The sequence below is a fragment of the Mobula hypostoma genome, chromosome 20, assembly GCF_963921235.1.
Source record: "Mobula hypostoma chromosome 20, sMobHyp1.1, whole genome shotgun sequence".
NCBI lineage: Eukaryota > Metazoa > Chordata > Chondrichthyes > Myliobatiformes > Myliobatidae > Mobula > Mobula hypostoma.
Genome location: NC_086116.1, coordinates 6,880,479 through 6,903,713, shown reverse-complemented (window position 1 = coordinate 6,903,713; position 23,235 = coordinate 6,880,479). Strand labels below are relative to the sequence as shown.

The 23,235-nt window shown below is 43.9% G+C and overlaps 1 protein-coding gene across 1 annotated transcript in view; it reads right to left on the bottom strand.

Annotated features, from left to right (window-relative positions):
• The window catches only part of LOC134359587 (lamin-B1-like), a 202,019-nt gene extending 182,462 nt beyond the window's left edge, over positions 1-19,557 (bottom strand). The window contains exons 1-2 of the mRNA XM_063073086.1: positions 19,439-19,557; positions 18,541-18,665 (exon numbers count right to left, since the gene is read on the bottom strand). Of these exons, the coding sequence (XP_062929156.1) occupies positions 18,541-18,657 (117 nt within the window). The 5' untranslated portion in view covers positions 18,658-18,665; positions 19,439-19,557. The remainder of the gene's footprint in view (positions 1-18,540; positions 18,666-19,438) is intronic.
• Positions 19,558-23,235: the final 3,678 nt, after the last annotated feature.

The following is a 23,235-nucleotide window of genomic DNA, read 5'->3' as shown; positions in this document are numbered from 1 at the left end:
CAATTTACTGTCATGTCCTTTCTTTCATTCATAACTTCTGTGTACTCTTTCCTCTTAATCTTCAATCAGATCATTTTCCACTGTGTCAAGATGCTGAAGGTAGCCCTTTAAAGTAAAAATCATTAACATGTTCTTTCCTTTGTTAATTTTCCCAATGGGTGCTTTTTCCTGAGGGTGAGGAGGGAGGTCCCAGAGAACGTGGTGTGAGAATCCAACACTGTTATTCAAACATGATCAAAATTCTTCTATCTCAGCCCATGTCACTATTAAAAGCAAGTTAACCGCTCAGAATTGCTGATGTAAGACAGTATTGTATTGCCATGAATGAACCAGTAACCAGAAATTAATTTCACCTCCAGTAAATTGCCTTGGCACATGCTGCACTGACAGTCATGATAGAGAGGATAGAAGATTAGATTAGCTTTATTTGTCACATGTACATCAAAACATACACTGAAATGCGTCATTTGCATCAAAAGAAAACAGAGAGGATTGCGCTGGGCACCAACATAGCATGCCTATAACTCACTAACCCTAACCTGTTTGTGGGAGGAAACTGGAGCACCCAGACAAATCCCATGCAGTCACGGGGTGAAAGTAGAAACTCCTTGCAGACAGTAACAGGAACCGAACCCCAATCTTACAGCTAGTATTGATAAAGCCCCACAAATATCATGATCCAACCTCCAGTGAGCTTTCACTAGGTGTATACAGTGCCTTGTAGAAGTACTTAGTCCTCTGTTCACATGAATGAGTATTACAGCCATGGATATTGATCAAGTTAACTGAGATTTTTTATTTGTTCCTTTTTTTCCAGAATAGAGCCCAAAAACAGGGAAGATTATAAAGCATGAAAAATTAAAAATTCAAAACTTAAATGTTAGCAGCCTCTGAAGTATTCAGCATCTTGGCTCAGTAATTTGTTGAACCACATCTCTATATAACCAGTAGTCTTTCTGGATAACTCTCGACTTTCTTTGTACAATGTGATGGAGCAAGATTTGCTCGTTCCTTGTAAAATTGCTCAAGCCGTGCCATGTTAGTTGACAAGCGGCAGTGGAGAGCAACCTTGAGGTCTTGCCAGAGATGTTCGATTGGGTTAAGGTCAGTACTCTGACTTGGGCACTCAAGGACATCAATTTTCTTCATTTGAAGCCACTGCATGGTTGCTCTGACAGTGTGCTTTGGGTCATTGTCCTGCTGAAAGACAATCTTCCTCCCCAGTTTAAGCTTTCTGGCAGAGGCTAGTAGGTTTTTATCCAGGATTCCTCTGTATTTAGCAGCATTCATCTTCCCATCGATCCTGACCAGATTTCCAGTCTCTGCTGGTGAAAAGCATTCCCATATGCTACCTCCATCATACTTTACAGTAGGAATGGTGTCTCCTCGCTGATGCGCAGAAATAGATTTATGCCACACATACCACTTAATGTTGAGGTTAAAAAGTTGCACTGTAGTCTCATCCAACCACAGGACCTACTTCCACATCTACACAGTATCTTCTGAGTGATACCTTCCAAAGTCTTTACAAGCAAGGATATGTCTTTTTCGATCCAGAGCTTCTTCCTTACCACATTTCCATAAACACTCTTTTTGTGCAAGGCCTTAAGAGATTGTAGAGCCATGAGCATCATCTCCAATTACAGCCAATGACTTCAACAGCTCACTCAGAGTGACTGCTGGCATCACAGTAGCCTCTCTTGCGAGTGCAAACCTTCTCCAATGACTAAGTTTAGAGGGGCAGCCTGACCTAGGCAGTGTGGCTGTGGTTTCCAATTTTTCCCACTTTTTCATAATGGACTGCACTGAGATTTGAGGTATGTTCAGTGCTTTTGAGATGATCTTGCAGCCATCCCCAGATTTGTGCTCCTCTATTATCATTTCCCTGACTTGTCCTGAAAGCTCTTTTGTCTTTATTTTGGTTTAGTCTTTCGGACCTTACAGAGAGAATGGATACTTATTCTTATGAATTCATTGAAAACAGGTGATCCTCCAATTTTCTACATCAACAAGTTGGGTGAGTCGGTAAGGTAATACTGTATATTACAACTGAGGAAAGTTAATGTAGTAATTACAAAGGTGATGAATACTTTTTCAGCCTCACAATTTTGGTTTTTCATTTTTTGTAAATTTGTTGATAGGTTTTGGAATTTTTCTTTTGATTTGGCGTGGTGCACAATGTTCTGTAGATTAGCTCAAAAAATCCAAAATTTTAATTTAGAGAATGAGACAAGATGTGAAGTTAGTTGTAAGGGCTGAATACATTTTTCAGGCACTGTTTCAGCATCACTTCCCCTACCAATCTCCTGTCTAATGCAATTCATCCACACACACCATTGACGTCATTTTGGACATTTTAAGACTTTCTCCGTACCCAGATCATGGGAGCCATTGATCTGAACTTCCCATAGAGTTTCACTACCTTTGCACGAGGCCACACTAAAAAACAATTGGCCTCTTATGTTTGCAGAGTAACTACTGCAGCTCACACTGAAAAAGTCTGCGAGCTCTTCAGGCTAGGCAACGGATGTTGCCCGCGGGGAAGCCATACAGATAGAAATTCAGTCCTGTTGTTTTCTGTTGTGCTGTGAGCAGGTGGACTTTGTTTCTATTAGACAGATCGAGGCGAGATAGTTTACAGCAACAGCTTCATTCCTGGGTAGCAGAAGGGAGAAAACACAAACCCTCAACACTTTGCTGAGCGAGAACATTCCTTGACGAACAATCAACATCTTTTAAAAGGTTTATCTGAAGGAAAAACAGGATATAAGACAATGGGTGGAAATGCTGAGTATTTTCAAGTGCTGTGTACATTCTGGAACCTACACGCAACCTGAAAGCCCACCAGGGCAAAGGCTTAAAAAAGCAAGAGTGACGGACGTGACTTTTTAACATTCTCAGAGAAACACAACTCTTTCAACTCAATTTTTTGTTGTTGTAAAATTGTTCAAGCAAATGTAGAATCCCAGTGGAGAAACGTATTCACATCTTGGCATAAATTATTCAGATGTTTCAGTTTTAAATCACTGCTCTTAACTATCAAGCTATTAATTCCAAACTGGTATTTTATTCAAGGGGCCTTATAAAATGAACATCTGCTCCAAGCCTGAGGGATACACTTAAATAAAAACTCCCAGCAAACCACCCAAGAACAATTTCCATGCTGGAGAACTAAAGAAAACAATTAAGTACAAGTGAAATCAAGGCCACTTAGATTAGAATTCTCAACACATCAATACAGGCCACATCTGGCATCTTTAGAGGATTTCTGTAGGGTTTCATTGGAGGACAACTGTACCCCAAATCCTGGTCTAAGTTCCAAGGGCTTTGGTCAAATATTTCAAAGTTAAAAAGTGGCTTGAGTTATTACATGGGACACAAGTTCTCCTAACCAGTAGGAGAGCAGAGAGGTTAGATTTTGTACTTACCCATTTGCTACGTTCACTGTTAAACAAGGCATCTACCGTTCATCACTAAGTGCCCCTGAGAAGGTGTTGGTGAGCTTCCTTCATGATTTTCAGCAGTCCATGGGTTGAAGGTATTTCTATAGTACTGTATACGAGGGAAGTTTCCTGGGAAGGTAGCGGTGTCCCTGTATTATAACTGTATTGATTAATTATTATCACGTGTACCAGGAGACATGTGACAATAATTATTTTCATGTGCTTCATCGTTAGCCACTGGTGACATTCCCAAAGTCTGGAAGATGGCTTCCATTGTTTAAGAAGGGTAGCAAGGACAAGCCAAGGAACTACAGGCTGGTCAGTCTGACATCAGTAGAGGGGAAGTTACTGGAGGGACAGGATCTACCAGGAGGTTACTGACTGGAATGTGCTTTGTGAACCTTATAGGGAAGACATTAGTGGATTTACTGATTGCATCACTGGCCACATCAACTTCTGTGTGGACACTGTAATACCATCAAGGACTGTCTGCTGCTTCCGTAACAACAAACCAGTGACCTGAAGGCTCTTCTCAACCGCATAAAGAGGAATTCAATCATGTGCAGAGGGAGCTAAAGAAGAAGATCAAGGTGGCTAAAGAAGAATACAGGAGAGAGCTGGAAAGCAAGTTTGGGCAGAGTAGCACACGGGAGGTGTGGAGAGACATGAAGAACATCACTGGCTTCAGTCAGCCTGGCTGTAGTGTAGAGCCTCAGAATGCAGCCGTGAACGGGCTAATGAGTTAAACCAATTCTTCAATAGGTTTGACAATTTACCTCATGTTTACACCCCCTCAGCACACCAGTCGAGGTGCCAAGGCACCCAATGCTCCCTCAGCGCCAACACCTCCTGCCCTCCCCCCTCCAGTTCAACACGTGGATGAACGACACAGGCTACCACTGTCTACATCCCTTCCTTCCCCTGCACCTATCATCCACACCTCCACATAGCATCTTCCACCAACTCCTCAGTCATCATGGACTGAGCAGGTGAGGAGGGCTCTGGGGAAACTCAGACACAATAAAGCACTGAGATCAAATGGTGTGAACCCCAAGGTCCTGAAGGATTGGGCTGAGCAGCTGTGTGGAGTTCTCCACAGCATTTTCAATCTGACTCTCAGCCTGGAACAGGTCCCAACATGTGTGGACCCTGTACCCAAGAAGTGCCAACCAAAAGTCTTGAGTGACTACCGTCCAGTGGCCCTGACCTTACACGTCATGAAGACCCTAGAGAGGCTAGTTCTGGCTCTCCTCTGACCCCTGGTCAGGTTAGCCCTCGATCCCCTGCAGTTTCCCTACCAGAAGCACATTGGAGTCGACGATGCTGTCATCTACCTGCTGAACAGAGTCTATGCCCATTTGGATAAGCAGGGCAGCATTGTGAGGATAATGTTTTTTGATTTTCCAAGTGTCCTCAATGCCATACAGCCCTCATTGCTGGGAGAAAAGCTCCATTCAAAGAAGAATGACACTTCCATTGTATCCTGGATAATGGACTACCCGACTGGCAGATCAGTTTGTGTAGTTTCAGAGCTGTGTGTCACACAGGGCCATAAGCAGCACTGGGGCCCCACAGTGGACTGTATTGTCTCTTTCTCTGTTCACCCTGTATACCTCAGATTTTATATACAGTATAACACTGAGTCATGTCATCTGCAGAAGTTCTCTGATGACTCAGCAATAGTTGGGTGTACAAAGGGAGGATGAATACAGGGCCCTGGTAGAGGACTTGTGTCAAATGGTGCAAGCTAAATCATCTGCAGCTCAACATCGGTAAGATAAAGCAGATGATGATGAACTTTAGGAAGGCTAAGCCTGCACTGCTCCCTGTTACTACTGACGGCGAGGACCTACAAGTACCTGGGGATGCACCTGGATGACAGACTTGAGTGGAGCACCAACACAGAGGCTGTGTACAAGAAGCACCAGAGTCACCTCTACTTCCTGAGGAGACTGAGGTCCTTTGGGGAATGCAGGCCTTTCCTTCATATGTTCTCAATCTGTTGTTGCCAGTATAATCTTCTAATATGGTGGTATGCTGGGGCAATGACATCAACATGGGTGATGCCAACTGGCTCAATAAACTGATTAGAAAGGCTGGCTCTGTTTATAGGAGTCAAACTGGACACACTGGAGGCTGTGGTAGAACAAAGGACCCTACGGAAAATCCTGACAATACTGGACAATGTTTCTCACTCTCTGCATGCCACCTTGGCTAAACAGAGGAGCAATTTCAGCAATAGACGAAGACAACTGAGCTGCTCCAAAGACTGCTATATAGGTCATTCTTACCCTCGACTATTAGACTCTATAATGAGTCAATCTACAGCTGGGGAAGTGATGACCCCCTCCTGTGGACTGTTTGTGGTAACTTATTTTTTATTCTTTCTACTTCTCTTCTAATATTTATATCTGTGCACTTTTAATGCTACTGTGACACTGTAATTTCCTTTGGGAGCAATAAAGTATCTATCTATCTATCTACCAGCATTTGGATAGATGAAGTCCAAGAAGGAGAAGTCTCCATGACTTTGTGCATAGAAATTGTGCTTGATGAACCTTAGAGTTTTTCTGAAGAAGTAGCCTAAAAGTTAGATGATGGCAGGGTGGTGGATGTTGTCTATTTGGACTTCAGCAAGTCTTTCAGCAAGGCATAGATAAGGTGGATGGTAACAGTCTTTTCCCTAGGCTAGGGGAGCCCAAAACCAGGGGGCATAGATTTAAGGAGAGAGGGGAAAGATTTAAAAGGGACCTGAAGGGCAACTTTTTCATACAGAGGTTGGAATGAGCTACCAGAAATGGTTGAGGTAGGTACAACAGTATCATTCAAGAAGCACTTGGAAAAGTACATGGAGTGATGGGGTTTAGAGACATTTGTGCAAATGTAAGAAATTAGGACTATTTGGGCATGCACCATTGTTATTTTACATGTACCTATTAATGACAAGGGCATGGGCGTGCAGGGTAACATTTTGTAAACTATTTACAGTAAAACACAACACCTGGAGAGGGGTAGAAATAGATTACAAATGAGCATAGGCAGACTACCAGTTTGATTAACAATATGGTAGATTGAATTTTAATACAAATAAATATGTAGTGATACATTTTGGCAGAAAGAATTCAGGAAGACAATAAAGTCTAAAGTCTAAGGTCTCCAAAGGAACATGAATATCAGGCCACGTAGAGAGAATGACCTGCATGTCACTTTGAAATTCAAAGACAAAGGCACAGAAGTTGTATTGAAAACGTAAACACAAGATGCTCTGCAGATGCTCAAAATCTGTAGTAATACATACAAAATGCAGGTGGAACTGCAGGTTAACCAATTTCCCCCTGGGATCAATAAAGTATGACTATTACTATTACTATGAACTCAGCAGGTCAGGCAGTGTCTAAGGAGAGGAATAAACAATCAATGTTTCAGGGATCTTGACTCAATTGTTTATTCCTTTCCATAGACGTTGTCTGACCTGCTGAGTTCCTCTAGCATTTTGTATGTTACTCTGAGCTATACTGAAGTTTTATAGAGCACCGGTTAGCCCAACATTTGGGGTCACCAAGTTTTAGAAAGGATGCTAACTCTGCAGAAACCATGAAGAAAATTTTGCTGGGACATTTCTAGAGATGATGGATTTCAACTCCAGGGTTCGACTGAAGAAGAAGGGATCATTTTCCTTGAGCAATGACAAGATATAAAAATGGTGGGCAAGATCACAAGAAAAATTACTCCCATTAGTGGTTGGTTCAGAGACCAGGGGACAATTTCAAGTGATGAGTAAATGGTTTAGGGTAGAATGTCATGAGGAACTTCCTGCATGGAAAGAGGAATTGTGACCAGGAGCTCACTGCAGTAAGGTTCTGGAAACCCGGTCAGTAGGACTTTTAATACAGAATTGGATAGGGTTAAGAGAAATTTGTTTAGAATGCTGCGTGGAAAATAGAAAAAGATTATCTTTATTTGTCACATGTACATCAAAACATTAAAACATACAATGAAATGCATCACTTGGGACGAACACAGTCCGAGGATGTACTGGGGACAGTCTGTAAGTGTTGTCATGCTTATAGTGCCAATATAGCACCCCTACAACTCTTTAACCCTTCATGAACCGTACATCTTACAATGACTTGGAATGTGGGAGGAAGCCCATGCGGTCACAGGGAAAATGTACAAACTCCTTACAGACAGAAGTGTGAATTGAACTCAGGTCACTAGTGTTGTAAAGTGTTACACTAACTGCTACACCACCAGCAGCCAAGTAAAAAGAGCTAGGAAATGGAACAGATAAGACTGCTCTCGAAAGAGCCAGGAAATGGAACAGATAAGACTGCTCTCGAAAGAGCCAGCATTAAACTACTGGGAAGAATGGAGTTATTCTCTGTAACAGAGGGCCTATATTTTCCACCTCCTTCTCCCTTTCTCACCTCCTTCATATACTCCTATTTCTACAGTATTACTCTGCTCATTATATCCCCTTGTTATTTTAGCACATCCTCAATTCCTACCGATCATCCATATCATACCCTGATCTATATATCCTACTGCTCCTTCAGCATATCACAAATTCCTCTCAGTCCACCTCCACCATAACTTCCTCCTGACCCTACATCTCCTCTTCTTCTCTTATATTCTTCCCTTCCTCACACCCTCCTCCTCATGCTCCTCTTTTGCTTTCTCTTCCCAGTAAATCTTCCTCAACCATTATGTGGAGCCATGAGGAAGTATACCCTCGGTAACACAGGTAACGTCATTCATCTATTCATCTTACAATGTCCAGAGGAGTTTTGTCACTTCCATTCCCTCAGTCTTTCAAGAATCAACTTTATTCACAGTATACATTTACACGTGGTAGGAATTTGCTGTGGTGTGTTGGTCAGGGCAAAACATGCAACAAACAAACAACATTCAACAATTAAAACAAAAAATTATATAAAAAATTTAAATATCAATAAAAAAGAAGCTCACAAAGATAAAGGTTTATCAGACGGAAATGGAATAAAGTATGCATAATAAAGAAATATCAAGATGTACTTTCAAAGTAAACAGCATTATTAAAAATGGTTGAAAGGTCAGTGCACTGACAAAGGTATTAAATTAACTTCCCTGAACCCTATCCAATTCTCTATTGAATGTCTTTTTGACACCCTTCTGAACTTGGATTGACATGTGTTGTAGGTCTTACCAAGCACATCACCAGGAATGGATTCCTCTGTATCGGACAGCAATAGTATGAAATAATCCCATCAGTTAGTTTTAGACTATAAAGCAACGGAATATTTTCACCTTATCCAGATTCAAATTCATGTTTTTATTACATGCACATCGAAACGTACAGTGAAATGCATGATTCAGGTGTGTTAATGACCAACACACCTCAGGACGTGCTGGGGGCAGCCCAAAGTGTTGCCACACATTCCAGCGCCAACATAGCCTGCCCACCATGTTCAGCAGAACAACACAGAACGCAACAAAACAGAAAAAACAAAGCCCGTCTCCCTACTTCCCACCCACCCATACGGCCAGTTCTCCAACCCCAGGACCAGCCTCTGAGCTTCCAGTCTCCAGGCTTCAACCATCGGTCTTTGACGACCAGACTTCCAATCTGCAGGTTTTAATTTTCAGTATTGACCCTGGACTGGCTGATGACAGGACTGATCTACAGGGCCACGAACTCCAGGCTTTCTGATTCACCGGCCCTCATGCCTCCTGCTTGCACGGACTTCTGATCCCAGGACCCACCAAGCTGGAATAGTCCGACATCCATGGATGTCCTTTATCACACAGCCATGTCACTGGCCTTCAAGTGTGGAGCGACTGCCGAGTCTCCAAATGTCCTCCATCACCTGTCCATGTCACTGGCCTTCGAATGCAGAACACGAAGCAGAGGTTGGCTTCTCTGACCTGGCTTCTAACTCCTCCACATCCCGGTTCCTGAACTCTGATCTCACCACAAACATACACTGTGCTTGAAAGATAACCCGACATCCACTGATGTTCTCCATCACCCGTCCGTGTCACTGCAGAGCATGGGCAGAGGTCTAGACTCTGGCCTGGCTTCTAACTCCTCCACATCCCTGTCCCTAAACTCTAACCTAGCCACAAACATACACTGTGCTTAAGGGCACAGTCCCACATTGAGTAGAGCTGCTGCCTCATAGCCCCAGTGACTGGGTTCAACCCTGAGTCCTGTTCATAGCTGTGAGAAATCTATACATTCTCCCTGTGACCGTAGGGGTTTCATCCGGTTACACCAGTGTCCTCCTACTTCCCAAAGATTTGTGAGCTGGTAGGTGAACAGGCCACTGCCAATGACCTTAGTGTAGGTTAATGACAATAAAGAACCAAAGGGATTTGATGGTCAGGTAAGTGAAAATATATCATCACAGGAATGCTGGAAAATAAGGAGAGCAAGAACTTGACTGATGGGCTTTATTCACTCTGAGCCATAAAGTACCAAATAGCCTCCTTACAGTGTTACAGAGTCATAGAGTCATATTGCAGTGAAAATGGTCTTTCTGCCCATTGAATCTGCTCTGATTCTCAGACACCCATTAATACAAACCCCACACCAATCCTATTTCATTCCCAGCAACCAGATTCTATTACCCACCTACACACCAGACACAATTTATAATTCCTAGTTAACATCCCGACGCACACGTCTTTAGGGTTCGGAAGGAAACCAGAGCACCCAAAGGAAACCCTAGCAGTAACGGGGATAATTGGAAACCCCAAACAAACATCACCCAAAGGAAACCCTAGCAGTAACGGGGATAATTGGAAACCCCAAACAAACATCACCCAAAGGAAACCCTAGCAGTAACGGGGATAATTGGAAACGCCAAACAAACATCACCCAAGGATTGACCCTGGGGCTCTGGTGCTGTGAGGCAGAAGCCTCATCTGTTACACCACCGTACTGCCCCTTTTATAAGTAAAACACGAGATTAATAACTCTCATTTTTATAGGAATGCACTCTTTAACTGAACTAGTGATCCAGGCACGACTACATAAGGCGCGTGGATGCCAGCGAGTTAGACTGACAGGAAGAATTTAAAAGGAGGAAGTTTTTTCTTCAGCGGTTTGATCGAGGCACAACAGTGCAGATGTGTAGAAGTCAGTGAGTTAGATCAGTGGGAAGAATCTCAAAAGAATACAGCTTTACAGAGCAGGCGACAGAGTAGAGGGACTTTGGCACAATGGAGCTTCGGCAATAACAAGTTGAGGCAAGGTAAGTTACTAAGTTACCTGTGAAGAATAGGTATAGGAAGTATGTCTGTGAGGCTGGTGTTTTGTACTGGGTGTAAGATGTGGGATGTCCAGCAGATTCCCAGCCTCCCGGACAGCCACACTTGCGCCAGGTGCGTCGAGCTGCAGCTACATAGGGACCGCATTAGGGATCTGGAGGTGCAGTTCAATGACCTCAATGATCAGGGAAAGTGAGGAGGTGATAGATAGGAGCTATAAGCAAGTAGTCACACTGGGGCCTCAGGTGACAGATGAGCGGGTAACAGTCAGGAGAGAGAAGGGAAAGAGTTACATACTAGAGAGTACCCCTAAGAGGCTATCCCCCTTAACAATAAGTATTCCTACTTGAGTACTGTTGGGGGGGGGGGGGACCGACCTGGGGGAAGCAACAGTGGCCATGCCAGAGGGTAGGGAAAGGAAGAGGATGGCAGCAGAGATAGGGGACTCTATAGTTAGGGGGTCAGACAGGCAATTCTGTGGACACAGGAAAGAAACACGGATGGTATTTTGCCTCCCAGGTGCCAGGGTCCACAATGTTTCTGATCGCGTCCACAATATCCTGAAGTGGGAAGGTGAACAGCCAGAGGTCGTGGTATGTTTTGGTACCAACGACATAGGTAGGAAAAGGGAGGAGGTCCTGAAAACAGACTACAGGGAGTTAGGGAGGAAACTGAAAAGCAGAACCTCAAAGGTAATAATATCGGGATTACTGCCTGTGCCATGTGACAGTGAGTATAGGAATAGAGTGAGGTGGAGGATAAATGTGTGGCTGAGGGTTTGGAGCAGGGGGCAGGGATTCAGATTTCTGGATTATTGTGAACTCTTTTGAGGCAGGAGTGACCTGTACAAAAAGGACGGGTTGCACTTGAATCTGAGGGAGACCAATATTCTGGTAGGGAGGTTTGCTAGGGCTATTGGGGAGAGTTCAAACTAGAATTGCTGGGAGTTGGGAACCGAACTGAAGAGACTGGGGAAGAGGCGGTTGGCTCACAAATAGAGAAAGCTTGGAGACAGTGGGAGAGGGAGGATAGGCAGATGATAGAGAAGGGATGCACTCAGACTGATGGTTTGAGATTGTGTCTATTTTAATGCAAGAAGCATCATGAACAAAATGGATTAGCTTAGAGTGTGGATCAGTACTTGGAACTATGATATGGCCATTACAGAGACTTAGAGTGCCAAGCTTTAGATGTTTCAGAAAGGATGGGGGGGGGGGAGGACGGGGGAAGGCACTGTTGATCAGAGACAGTGTCACAGCTGCAGAAAAGGAGGAAGACATGGAGAGATTGTCTATGGAGTCTCTGTGGATGGAAGTTAGAAACAGGAAGGGGTCAGTAACTCTACTGGGTGTTTTTTATAGACCACCCAATAGTAACAGAAACATTGAGGAGCAGATAGGGAGACAGATTCTGGAATGGTACAGCGATAACAAGGTTGGCGTGATGGGGGATTTTAATTTCCCCAATATTGATTGGCATCTCCCTAGAGCGACGGTTTTAGATGGGGTGGAGTTTATTAGGTATGTTCAGGAAGATTTCCTGACACAATATGTAAGTTTGCCTACAAGAGGAGAGGCTGTACTTGATCTGGTATTAGGAAATTAACCTGATCAGGTGTCAGGTCTCTCAGTGAGAGAGCATTTTGGAGATAGTGATCATAATTCTATCTCCTTTACCATAGCATTGGAGAGAGATAGGAACAGACAAATTAGGGAAACATTTAATTGGAGTAAGGGGAAATATGAAGCTACCAGGCAGGAACTTGGAAGCATAAATTGGGAGCAGATGTTCTCAGAGAAATGTATGGCAGAAATGTGGCAAATGTTCAAGGGATATTTGCATGGCATTCTGCACAGGCACATTCCAATGAGAAAGGGAAAGGATGGTAGGGTACTGGAACAAAGGCTAGTCAAGAAGAAAATCTAGTCAAGAACAAAAGAAAAGATTAAAAACAATAGGTAATGATAGAGATCTAGAAGATTATAAGGCTAGCAGGAAGGAGTTTAAGAATGAAATTAGGAAAGCCAGAAGTGGCCATGGGAAGGCCTTGGTGAGCAGGATTAAAGAAAACCCCAAGACATTCTACATGTATGTGAAGAGCAAGAGGATAAGACGTGAGAGAATAGGACCGATCAAGTGTGACAATGGAAAAGTGTGTATGGAACCAGAGGAGGTAGCAGAGGTACTTAATGAGTACTTTGCTTCAGTATTCACTATGGAAAAGGATCTTGGGATGACTTACAGTGGATTGAAAAGCTTGAGCATATAGTCATTAAGAAAGAAGATGCGCTGGAGCTTTTGGAAAGCATCAAGTCGGATAAGTCGCTGGGACTGGATGAGATGTACCCCAGGTTACTGTGGGAGGCGAGGGAGGAGACTGCCGAGCCTCTGGCAATGATCTTTGCATCACCAATGGGGACGGGGGAGGTTCCGGAGGTTTGGAGAGTTGCAGATGTTGTTCCCTTGTTCAAGAAAGGGAGTAGAGATAGTCCAGGAAATTATAGACCAGTGAGTCTTACTTTAGTGGTTGGTAAGTTGATGGAAAGGATCCTGAGAGGCAAGATTTATGAACATTTGGAGAGGCATAATATGATTAGGAATAGTCAGCATGGCTTTATCAAAGGCAAGTCATGCCTTATGAGCCTGATTGAAATTTTTGAGGATGTGACTAAACACATTGATGAAGGTAGAGTAGTAGATGTAGTGTATATGGATTTCAGCAAGGCATTTGATAAGGTACCACATGCAAGGCTTATTGAGAAAGTAAGGAGCCATGGGATCCAAGGGGACCTTGCTTTGTGGATCCAGAACTGGCTTGCCCACAGAAGGCGGAGTGGTTGTAGACGGGTCATATTCTGCAAGGAGAATGGTGACCAGTGGTGTGCCTCAGGGATCTGTTCTGGGATCCCTACTCTTCGTAAGTTTTATAAATGACCTGGATGATGAAGTGGAGGGATGGGTTAGTAAATCTGCTGATGGCACAAAGGTTGGGGGTGTTGTGGATAGTGTGGAGGGCTGTCAGAGGCTATAGAGAGACTTTGATAGGATGCAAAACTGGGCTGAGAAGTGGCAGATGGAGTTCAACCCAGATAAGTGTGAGGTGGTTCATTTTGGTGGGTCAAATGTGATGGCAGAATATAGTATTAATGGTAAGTCTCTTGGCAGTGTGGAGAATCAGAGATCTTGGTGTCTGAGTCCATAGGACACTCAAAGCTGCTGCACAGGTTGACTCTGTGGTTAAGAAGGTATATGGTGCATTGGCCTTCATCAACCATGGGACAGAGTTCAAGAGCCGAGAGGTAATGTTACAGCTATATAGGGCCCTGGTCAGACTCGACTTGGAGTATTGTGCTTAATTTTGGTCACCTCACTACAGGTAGGATGTGGGAACTATAGAAAGGGTGCAGAGGAGTTTTACGATGATGTTGCCTGGATTGGGGAGCATGCCTTATGAGAATAGGTTGAGTCAACTTGGCCTTTTCTCCTTGGAGCAACAGAAGATGAGAGGTGACCTGATAGAGGTATATATGATGATGAGAGGCATTGATCGTGTGGATAGTAAGAGGCTTTTTCCCAGGGCTGAAATGGCTAACATGAGAGGACACAGTTTTAAGGAGATATCATGGGTAAGTTTTTTACACAGAGAGTGGTGAGTGCGTAGAATGGGCTGCCGGCGGCGGTGATGGAGGCGGATACAATAGGGTCTTTTAAGAGACTCGTTGATAGGTACATGGAGCTTAGAAAAATAGAGGGCTATTGGTAACCCAGAGTAATTTCTAAAGTAAGTACATGTTCGGCACAGCATTGTGGGCGGAAGGGCCTATATTGTGCTGTACGCTTCTATGTTTCTAGTTTTCTTGTTATAAAAGTATAGTTCACTAATGTTTTTTATGGAAGGGAATTGGCCTACATGTATCTCTAGAATTAGAGCAATGAGGCCCTGTGAAATAGCTAGTCAGCTCCAGGGTAATTAGAAATGCACAACAAACACCCTCCTCTGCTCCATCATCCTCCCTCACACACAATGACGTATTTAAACCACATTCATAAAATACCACATAACCTTGGAGATTAAATTGTAGTTGGATTCTCAGTAATAGCATTTCCTTTCCTTTCCATTTTACTGCCTCTTTGTAGAACATAAGGAAGTAGGAAAATCCAAGCAGCAGTAGACCATTTGGCCCTTCTATCCTGTCCCAGCATTCAATACAATCGTGGTTTATGTACACCTGGCATCAACTCCTCCTCCGTGTCAAATCACGCTCTTTCAAAACTCTATCTACCTCCGCTTTGAACATTTCAAATGATCTAGCCTCTAGCGTGGAGAATTCCAGACACTGTGCAAAACCAAAAGAAATTCTACACATCTCAGTTTTAAATGATCATCCCCTCATTTTGTAACTCCATCCCCTTGTTTGAGACTGTCTCACTGATAAAAACATCTCAACATCCACCTTCTCTTACACATGACCCAGTATCCTACATGTCTTGGTAAATTACCCCGCATTATTCTAAACTCCAAAGAATATAGACACAACTTGTTTGGGCTCTTTTGATAGGAAAATCCTCTCACCCCAGGAATTAGCTGCATAGTGTTTCAAGGAAAGTAAACACTTACATTGCTTCAGTCATTGCCTTAGTGAGCCCAAAGTACTTTGTGGAAATAATGTTCTTTAGGAATACTGTTGTCACGTAGGGATCAATTTGAGTATAGCGAGCTTCTGTGAACACCGGTGTTCCAGTTAAATAAAGGTTGGCTAGGACACCAGAGGGAATTCCTCACTCTTTGGAATGCTATGGGATCTTTGGCGTCTCTTTGAGACGACAATTTGGGCCCATACCTCATCCAAAATACACCCACAGTTATGTCGTATTCCCTTAGCTCTGTAGAGTGCCCATGAATTTGAACCTACAAACCCTGAGCCTACAGCAAAATGCTGTCCCCTGATATACAGCTGATGTAATGTTAGAGTTTTCATTTTATCCCTAAATTCCCTGATATTTAGAAAGTTAGAGTGATTTCAACCAAGTTTTCAAGACATTGGGGTAAACAAATAAAATCATAGCAAATAAAATCATAGCTGTAGAGCTTTTCCACAGGGAAACAGGCCCTTCAGCAAAACTTGTCCATGTCAACAGGGTTGCCTTTTTGCACTATACCCGTTTATCCACATTTGGCCCATATCCCTCCAAACCTTTCCTATCTATGTAGCTGTCCAAATATCATTTATACAGTGTAATTTTACCAGCCTCTACCACTTCCTCTGACAGCTCGTTCCATTTATCCACCACCCTCTGGCTGAATGTACTAGATATCCTGAAGGTAGAAGAAACTAAGGAGACAGGGCTCTCAACTTAAAATTTAGAAACACTTCCTGATGGAAAAAGTGGTAAAAATTTGGAAGTCTTTTCCACAAACAGCAAGTGATGCCAGGTCAACGATGAACTTTCAAACTTCTGTTAACTAAGGTAATAACTTCTATCGCAGTGGTTTCCAAACTGGGGTCCATGGACCCCTCGGTTAATGATAGAGATCCATGGCATAAGAAATGATGGGAAGCCCTGTTCTATAAGAAAAAGACCATGAGGCCTAGGAACAGAATTAGGTAATTCTGCTCATCGTGTCTGCTCCGTCATTTAATCATGGCTGATTTATTTTCCCTTTCTCCATTCTCCTGCCTACTTCCATAACATTTAAACCCTTAAGGACCACTTGATTAAGGACCACTAGTCGCGGGCAGTCAATCAGAAAAGCCCCACTTAATTTCCACACTTTGCCTCTGCCAGTGAGCCAATCTTCTATACATGCTGGTGTCTTTCCTGTAATACTATGAGCTCTTATCCTTTTTAACAGCCTTATTTACGGCTCCTTGTCAAAGAGCTTCTGAAAATCCAAGTAAAGAACACACACAGACCCTTTGTCCTACCTGTTACTTCCTCAAATAATTCCAACAGATTTGTCCAGTAAGATCTCCCCTTAAGGAAACCATATTGGCTTCAGCCAATTTTATCCTGTCCTTCCAAATAACCAGAAAACTCATTCTTAATAATGGACTCTAGCATCTTATCAACCACTGAATCAAGATAACTGGCCTATAATTTCCTGTCTTTAACCTCCCTCCTTTCTCAAACAGTGGAATGATATGTGTCATTTTCCAGTCCAAGTGATTCTTGAAAGATCATTGCAAATGTCTTCATTATCTCTTCAGCTACCTCTTTCAGAACCTTGGGCTGTATTCCATCTGGTCCAGGTGACTTGTCTACCTTCAGACCTTTCCCAAGCACCTCCTCCTTTGTAATAGTGACTGCATTCACTTCTGCCCCATGACTCTCTTGCATTTCTGGCATGCTGCTGGTGTCTTCCAGAATGAAGATAGATACAAAACATTTACTCAGTTTGTATGGCACTTCTTTTGTTCCTCTCCTGCACTATTTTCTAATGGTGCAATGTCCACTTTTGTTTCTCTTTTACTCTTTATATTTCTGAAAAAAACTTTTGGTATCCTCCTTTATATTATTGGCTTGTTTACCTTCATATTTCATCTTTTCTTTCCATATTGTTTTTTTAGTTGCCTTTTCACTAATGTTTGATATATATATCTTTTGCTTTTATACTGTCTTTGACTTGCCTTGCCAGCCACTGTTGCCATATCCTCCCTTTAGAATGTTCCTTCTTTGGGATGTATCTATCTAGTGCCTTCCAAACTGCTCCCAGAAACACCAGCTATTGCTGCACTATTGTCATCTCTGCTCCCCTTCCAATCAACTTTGGCCAGCTTCAATTTCTTGTCTCTGTAGTTACCTTTACTCAAACGTGACACCAATACATCTGAATTTAGCTTCTTCCTCTCAAACTGTGGATGATCACTGCCTCCCAAGGGTTCCCTTACCTTAAACTCCCTAATCAAATCTGTTTCATTGGGCAACCCCAAATCCAGAATCGCCGTTTTCTTCATTGGCTCGACCATAAGATGTTCTAAAATGCCATTTCATGAGCATTCTACAAGTTCTTTACCAACCTGATTTTGCCAATCTGCCTGCATGTTAAAATCCCCCATGACCATTGCCCTTTTTACATCCCTTTTCTATCTCCTGCTGTAATTTGTAGCCCACGTCCTGGCAACTATTGGGAGGCCTTTATGTAACTCTCATCAGGATCATTTTACCCTTGCAGTTTCTTAACTCTACCCACAAGGAATCTACATCTAATCCTATGTCGCCTCTTTCTAAGCATTTGATTTCATTTTTTTTTAACCAAGAGACCCACCACAATACCTCTGCCAACCTGCCTGTCTTTTTGATAGGATGTGTATCCTTGAACGTTTAGCTCCCCGCCACGATCTTCTATCAAACATGAAATTGTGGAAAGCCTGTAGACTGGCCATTGCCTGTTTAGAACAGGATGGAGGGGCTGATGGGCTTTCTTCTCTGCTGGCATTATCACTCCCATTGTGTGAAAGACTGACTTGAAAGTATTGAAAGGCTGGACAGCATTCAATTCACATACATAAGTACCAGAAATTCTGCCGATTCTGTAAATCCAGAGCAATACACGGCAAATACTGGAGGAACTCAACATGTCAGGAAGCATCTATACAGAGGAATAAACAGAAGGGTCTCAGCCCAAGAAATGTCAACTCTTTATTCCCCTCCATAGATGCTGCCTGACCTCACAATTATGATTCTGCAGCTAATTTTGCTACTCTGGCCCAAGAGGGTCAACTCATTTCAAATGATTACAAGATCTTGCATTTACACAGAGCTTTTCACAATCTCAGAGTGCTCCAAACACAGGGAGAGCAGGCAAAGAGAACAAATTGCCAGGTCATTCTAAGGCATACTTTACCATGTCAAGCTGATCTGTTAGGCATTTCATATTTTGTACATATTGACAGAATCGCTCCTGCAGTTCTTGTAGCTGGGCTTTCTCAGAGAACCGGTTATTTGATCCACTGTCCGCCATCTTGTTGCCTGGGGAAACATGTTATTCAATTTTTTTACCTGTATTTCAACATACCAACACCACACAGCAAATTCTGGGTTTGTTCTCTCAAACCTGCTTGGGGATCACCAATACAACTCCAATTTTTTCACTGGCACAGATGTCTCTGTGGGATTGGGAGATGCTGGTGGTCTCCCTGGACTGCTGGTCTCTGTGGGATTGGGAAATGGTGGTGGTCTCTGTGGGATAGGGGAATGATGGTGGTCTCTGTGGATTCGGGAGATGCTGGTGGTCTCCCTGGGCTGCTGGTCTCTGTGGGATTGGGGAGTGGTGGTTGTCCCTGTGATAGTGTAGGCTGGTTAATTTGTGGTCTCAGTGGGTGTGTGTGCTGGTTTCCTCTGTGGCCTGAGTTCTGGTGGTCTCCGTGGGATGTGGGCATGTTTCTCTGCAGACTAGTGACCTCACCACCACACTGGGAGTGAGGGTGAACCAGCCTCTCTCAGCACAGCCCCAGTGCCGGATAAACACTGCAGGTCCCAGAGAACCGGTGTCATTCGAAACGTCGGGGTGAGCGGGAGATCAAGTTAACGATTAAACCGAGAGGAATTCCAGCCTTTCGAAAGTTTTGGTTTAGTTGCGCTGTGGGATTTGTGTACACATAGGTCTTCCTGCCGCTAGGGCGGACACCCCGCCATCCGCTCCCACCCCCCCCCCCCCCGCCAGACTGTCCAGGGAGAGTCGATCAAAAGAAGAGAGCGGCAACCCGACCCCAACTCTTTCCCCGCCCCGGCCTGACCCTCACCCGCTCTCCGGCCGCTGCTCCGCCGCTCCCGAGCCGCCAGCCGGCCGCAGGCACCGTTTGTTGACGGTTTCCAGGGAGCTGCGGCCGAGGGAGGAGGAAGAAAGGTGGGGGTTGGGGAGAAGAGAGAGGGTGCGGTGGAGTGGGGGAGAGGGGTACAGGGTACGGGAGAAGAGGGAAGGGTACAGGGGAGTGGCAGGAAAGAGGTTACGGGGAGGAGGGGACTACGAGGGGGAGAGGGGGTACAGGGGAGGAGGGGAGGGGGAACGGGGAGAAGAGGGGGTACAAGAGGAGCGGAGGGAGTACAGGGGAGGTGGTAGGGGAGGAGGGAGAGGGGTTACAGGGAAGGAGGGGGGGTGACAGTGGAGGACGGGAGGGTGAGGGCGAGGGAGAGAGGATGGATGGAGTAAAAAGAGGGGAAGAAGAGAAGAGGGAGAAGGAAGGCAGGAAAGACGAGTGGTTGAGAGGAAAGTGAGAAGGAGAGAAAGAGGGTGGAAGATGGGGAAGATAAAGGGATGAAGACCAGAGGGGATGGAGCGAGAAAAGGGAGTTGAAGAGATGAGAGTGGGGAACGGCAGGGAGGGAAGAATACAAGGGGCCGGACGGAGTGACTGGGTAGGAGAGAGCAGATGAGAGAGATATAGAAATTGGGTATAGGAGGGGAGGGAGGGAGAAAGAGAGGGGAGGCCAAAGATAAAGAGAAGGGATAAGGAGTGGAGGACAGGAGAGGGGTTGGGAAGAGAAAGAGAAGGCAGCAAGACAGGAAAAGTGTTTTATTGGTAGTACTAGGGATCAGATATGTCGAGGTTGAAGCCTGTCTTTTCAGGAAGATTTGGAAACATTTCTACATAGTGAAGTTGGGACTGTTCTCCAGCAAACTACAATAACTGCCAAGTTAAAACTTGACAATTATTGATTAGGGGCAAGGGGCTGAATAACATCATCTGCTTTTGAAGTTCTTACATTCTTCTGTAGCTATCTGTATATCAAACTATAAAACATGGCACCATGCTTTCAAATGAATTTTTCTTTACAAAACATTTGATTTATTTTAGATTACTTTATCTGCAGAAATTAGAGAACTTAGCTGACTAAAATAAAATGTTCAAAATGAATGCTCGCCCAAAGCAGAGCAGAGTACAGGGCACTGGGTGCATTATGTGGTGTGACCCCGCCCCCCCCCCACCCCACACACACAGAATCTGTCACCTACTAGTTGTTCCAGATCAGACTCTCCAGTTACAGCTTAGGCAAGGAGTGTATTTGCAGGCATTCGTCCCATGCTAAAGGTCTACACTACTCTCTGAACACATAGAGCAGGTTCAATTCCTCCCCCACTCTCTCTTTCTCATACACACGCCCGCTTTTTATCTCTCTCACACACACACACACACTCACACACGCTCTCCCCCTCTCCTTTCTCACACATACACTTTCGTCTCTTTCCCCTTCTCTCTCACAAGAAAAGTGACCCTTATGATCTGCTTTACCATGAGGTGCCTTCAGTGATTATTCTGTTGTGGAGCGCATGCAAAGTGTGCATCACCATCAATCAAGACCTAGGCCTTTGTGCTTCAATTAAAAGTTGCTGTCAGGTCTCAGGCACAATAATACAGGTTAAGCAAGTTTACAATGAAATTGGGTATCAGGATGTGTTTCTGTTCTCAGGCCAGGAAGGAAAGGTCTTCCACTAGTACATACAAGATACAGTTGGGCTTTTATACCTTGTACAAAGATAGCTGGACTGGCCCCTTGAGCCAGATTCAATTAACTAAGAGATTTGGAGAGGAACTTTCCAGGTTTTTCTGCCAATCTATATAATCTCAACTCTCCCAGAAATTGTGTGGACCTGGTAGGGAGAGCTCATTCTGTGACATACCACAGCTGTGTGGCACAGGCAGAATGTTGGTTTGCATTTAATGCCGCACCATCATCAGACGGAGAGCTGCTCAGCTTTGGTAGAAGGGATAAAGGCATACACTATTTTCTAAAGGGGGGGGCAAAGTACAGAGCATGATTCTAAAGTGTGCATCATTTTGCATTTGAACAATTTGTTTATTAATATAAGAGGGATGATGCTGACTAGAGAACTGCGTATCTTAATTAGTAGTGAGACCACACGGAGTATTGTGAGCAGTTTTGGGCCCCTTATCAGCAACATCATTAGCATTTGTAATCCATGGAGACAAAGCTGATTTTCCACTCCAGATTCTAGTGATTCTTGAAAGACTACTACAAATGACCCCACAATCTCTTTGGCTCCCTCAGTCATCTGGTCCAGCTGACTTACCTATCTTCAGACCTTTCAGCTTTCCAAGCACCTTATCCTTAGTAATAGCAATTGCAATCACTTATGCCCCCTGACACACTTGAATTTCTGGCATACTGCTGGTGTCTTCCACAGCGAGCTGGCTTTCACCAACTACAATTGGAAATTGCTTTATTTCATCAATGATGCCCCAAAAATACACACTTTCCCAACCTACCTGAGCGTGAACTGAGATGTGCTCTTGAATCAGTGGTGGTATAAGTGAGGATATATGGTTAGAAAAAGCTTTCTGGATCATTCGAGGTGCAAGGTATCAAATTGCAAGAGGACCTACATCAGGTGGTTCCTCACAGATCCAAACCTGGAAGAGCAGACATCCCACCCTGCAAAAACTCATTTCAGGGAGGTAGCACCATCAATTTGTGGGAGACTCCCGGAACTTCCAGGAGAGGTGGGATGTCTGCAATAGAGTAGCTCCTTAGCAGCTAGCCAGCTAGTTTAAATAACGTAAGCTATGCTAATGAACAAATGACACCTGTTAAACTCACCTCAACATGTCTTTTATAGTCATTTGGGCAAACAGTGCAGTGAGCGACACTGTCATTATTTTTGATCCCTATTATGCAGGGGTAGACTTTAGGGTAGTCTGGGGTAACGTACGTTTTATATTTTCTTTTTTTGGAACACTCTCTCATGGCGTGCTCTCTCTCTCTCTCTCGTGCACGCACTCGCTCTTTCTCTCTCTTGCACACTCTCTCTCTCCCTCTCTAGTGGTCGATCTCTCACGTGCTCTCTCGCTCTCTCTCACACTCTCTCTCTCTCTCTCTCTCTCGCTCACTTGCTCTCAAAAAAATTGATTTCCGGGATATTGTATATAATTTGCGGGCATCAGGGAGCCACTATTAATATGCGGGAGACTCCTGGAACTTCGGGAGAGATGTGATGTCTGGAAGAGGGAATTAAATTTTAGTTTCAGCAAAGTACAAGTGTTGAGGAACACATATCAGATTGGGAGCTGTTGTTAACCCAACATTTTTCTTATCATCTGTTCCTTCAATGTGCAAGAGGAGTCTTGGTTTGACTACTTCTGTATTTCCAATGTCCCTTGACTCTTTAAGCATCCATCTTCCCTGAATTTCAATGCAAAAATGAGCAGCTGTTAAAGTGTTCATGTCATTATTAATTTGGGTGTTATGAGGAACATGGATTTAATGCATTTCATTAAATCCTACCTCTAAATACAAAAGGCCAACCCTGTCCTCTGCTTAATCCCATTAATTTGCAGCCTTATGCACATGATACTTTGATACTCAAACCTTTGTCATACACTTAAAATTTGGTCTATCATTTAACATCACCCTCGCAAAACTCTTGAGGCTTTTTCTGAGATTAGTCGAACACTACTTCCTATAATTGTGGGAGAATCCAGAGCAATTTGCCATAGTGACAAGGGCTTTTCTCTTTGGAGCGGAGGAGGAGGAGAGGTGATTTGATAGAGCAACAAGACAGATAGATCGAGCGGATAGCCAGA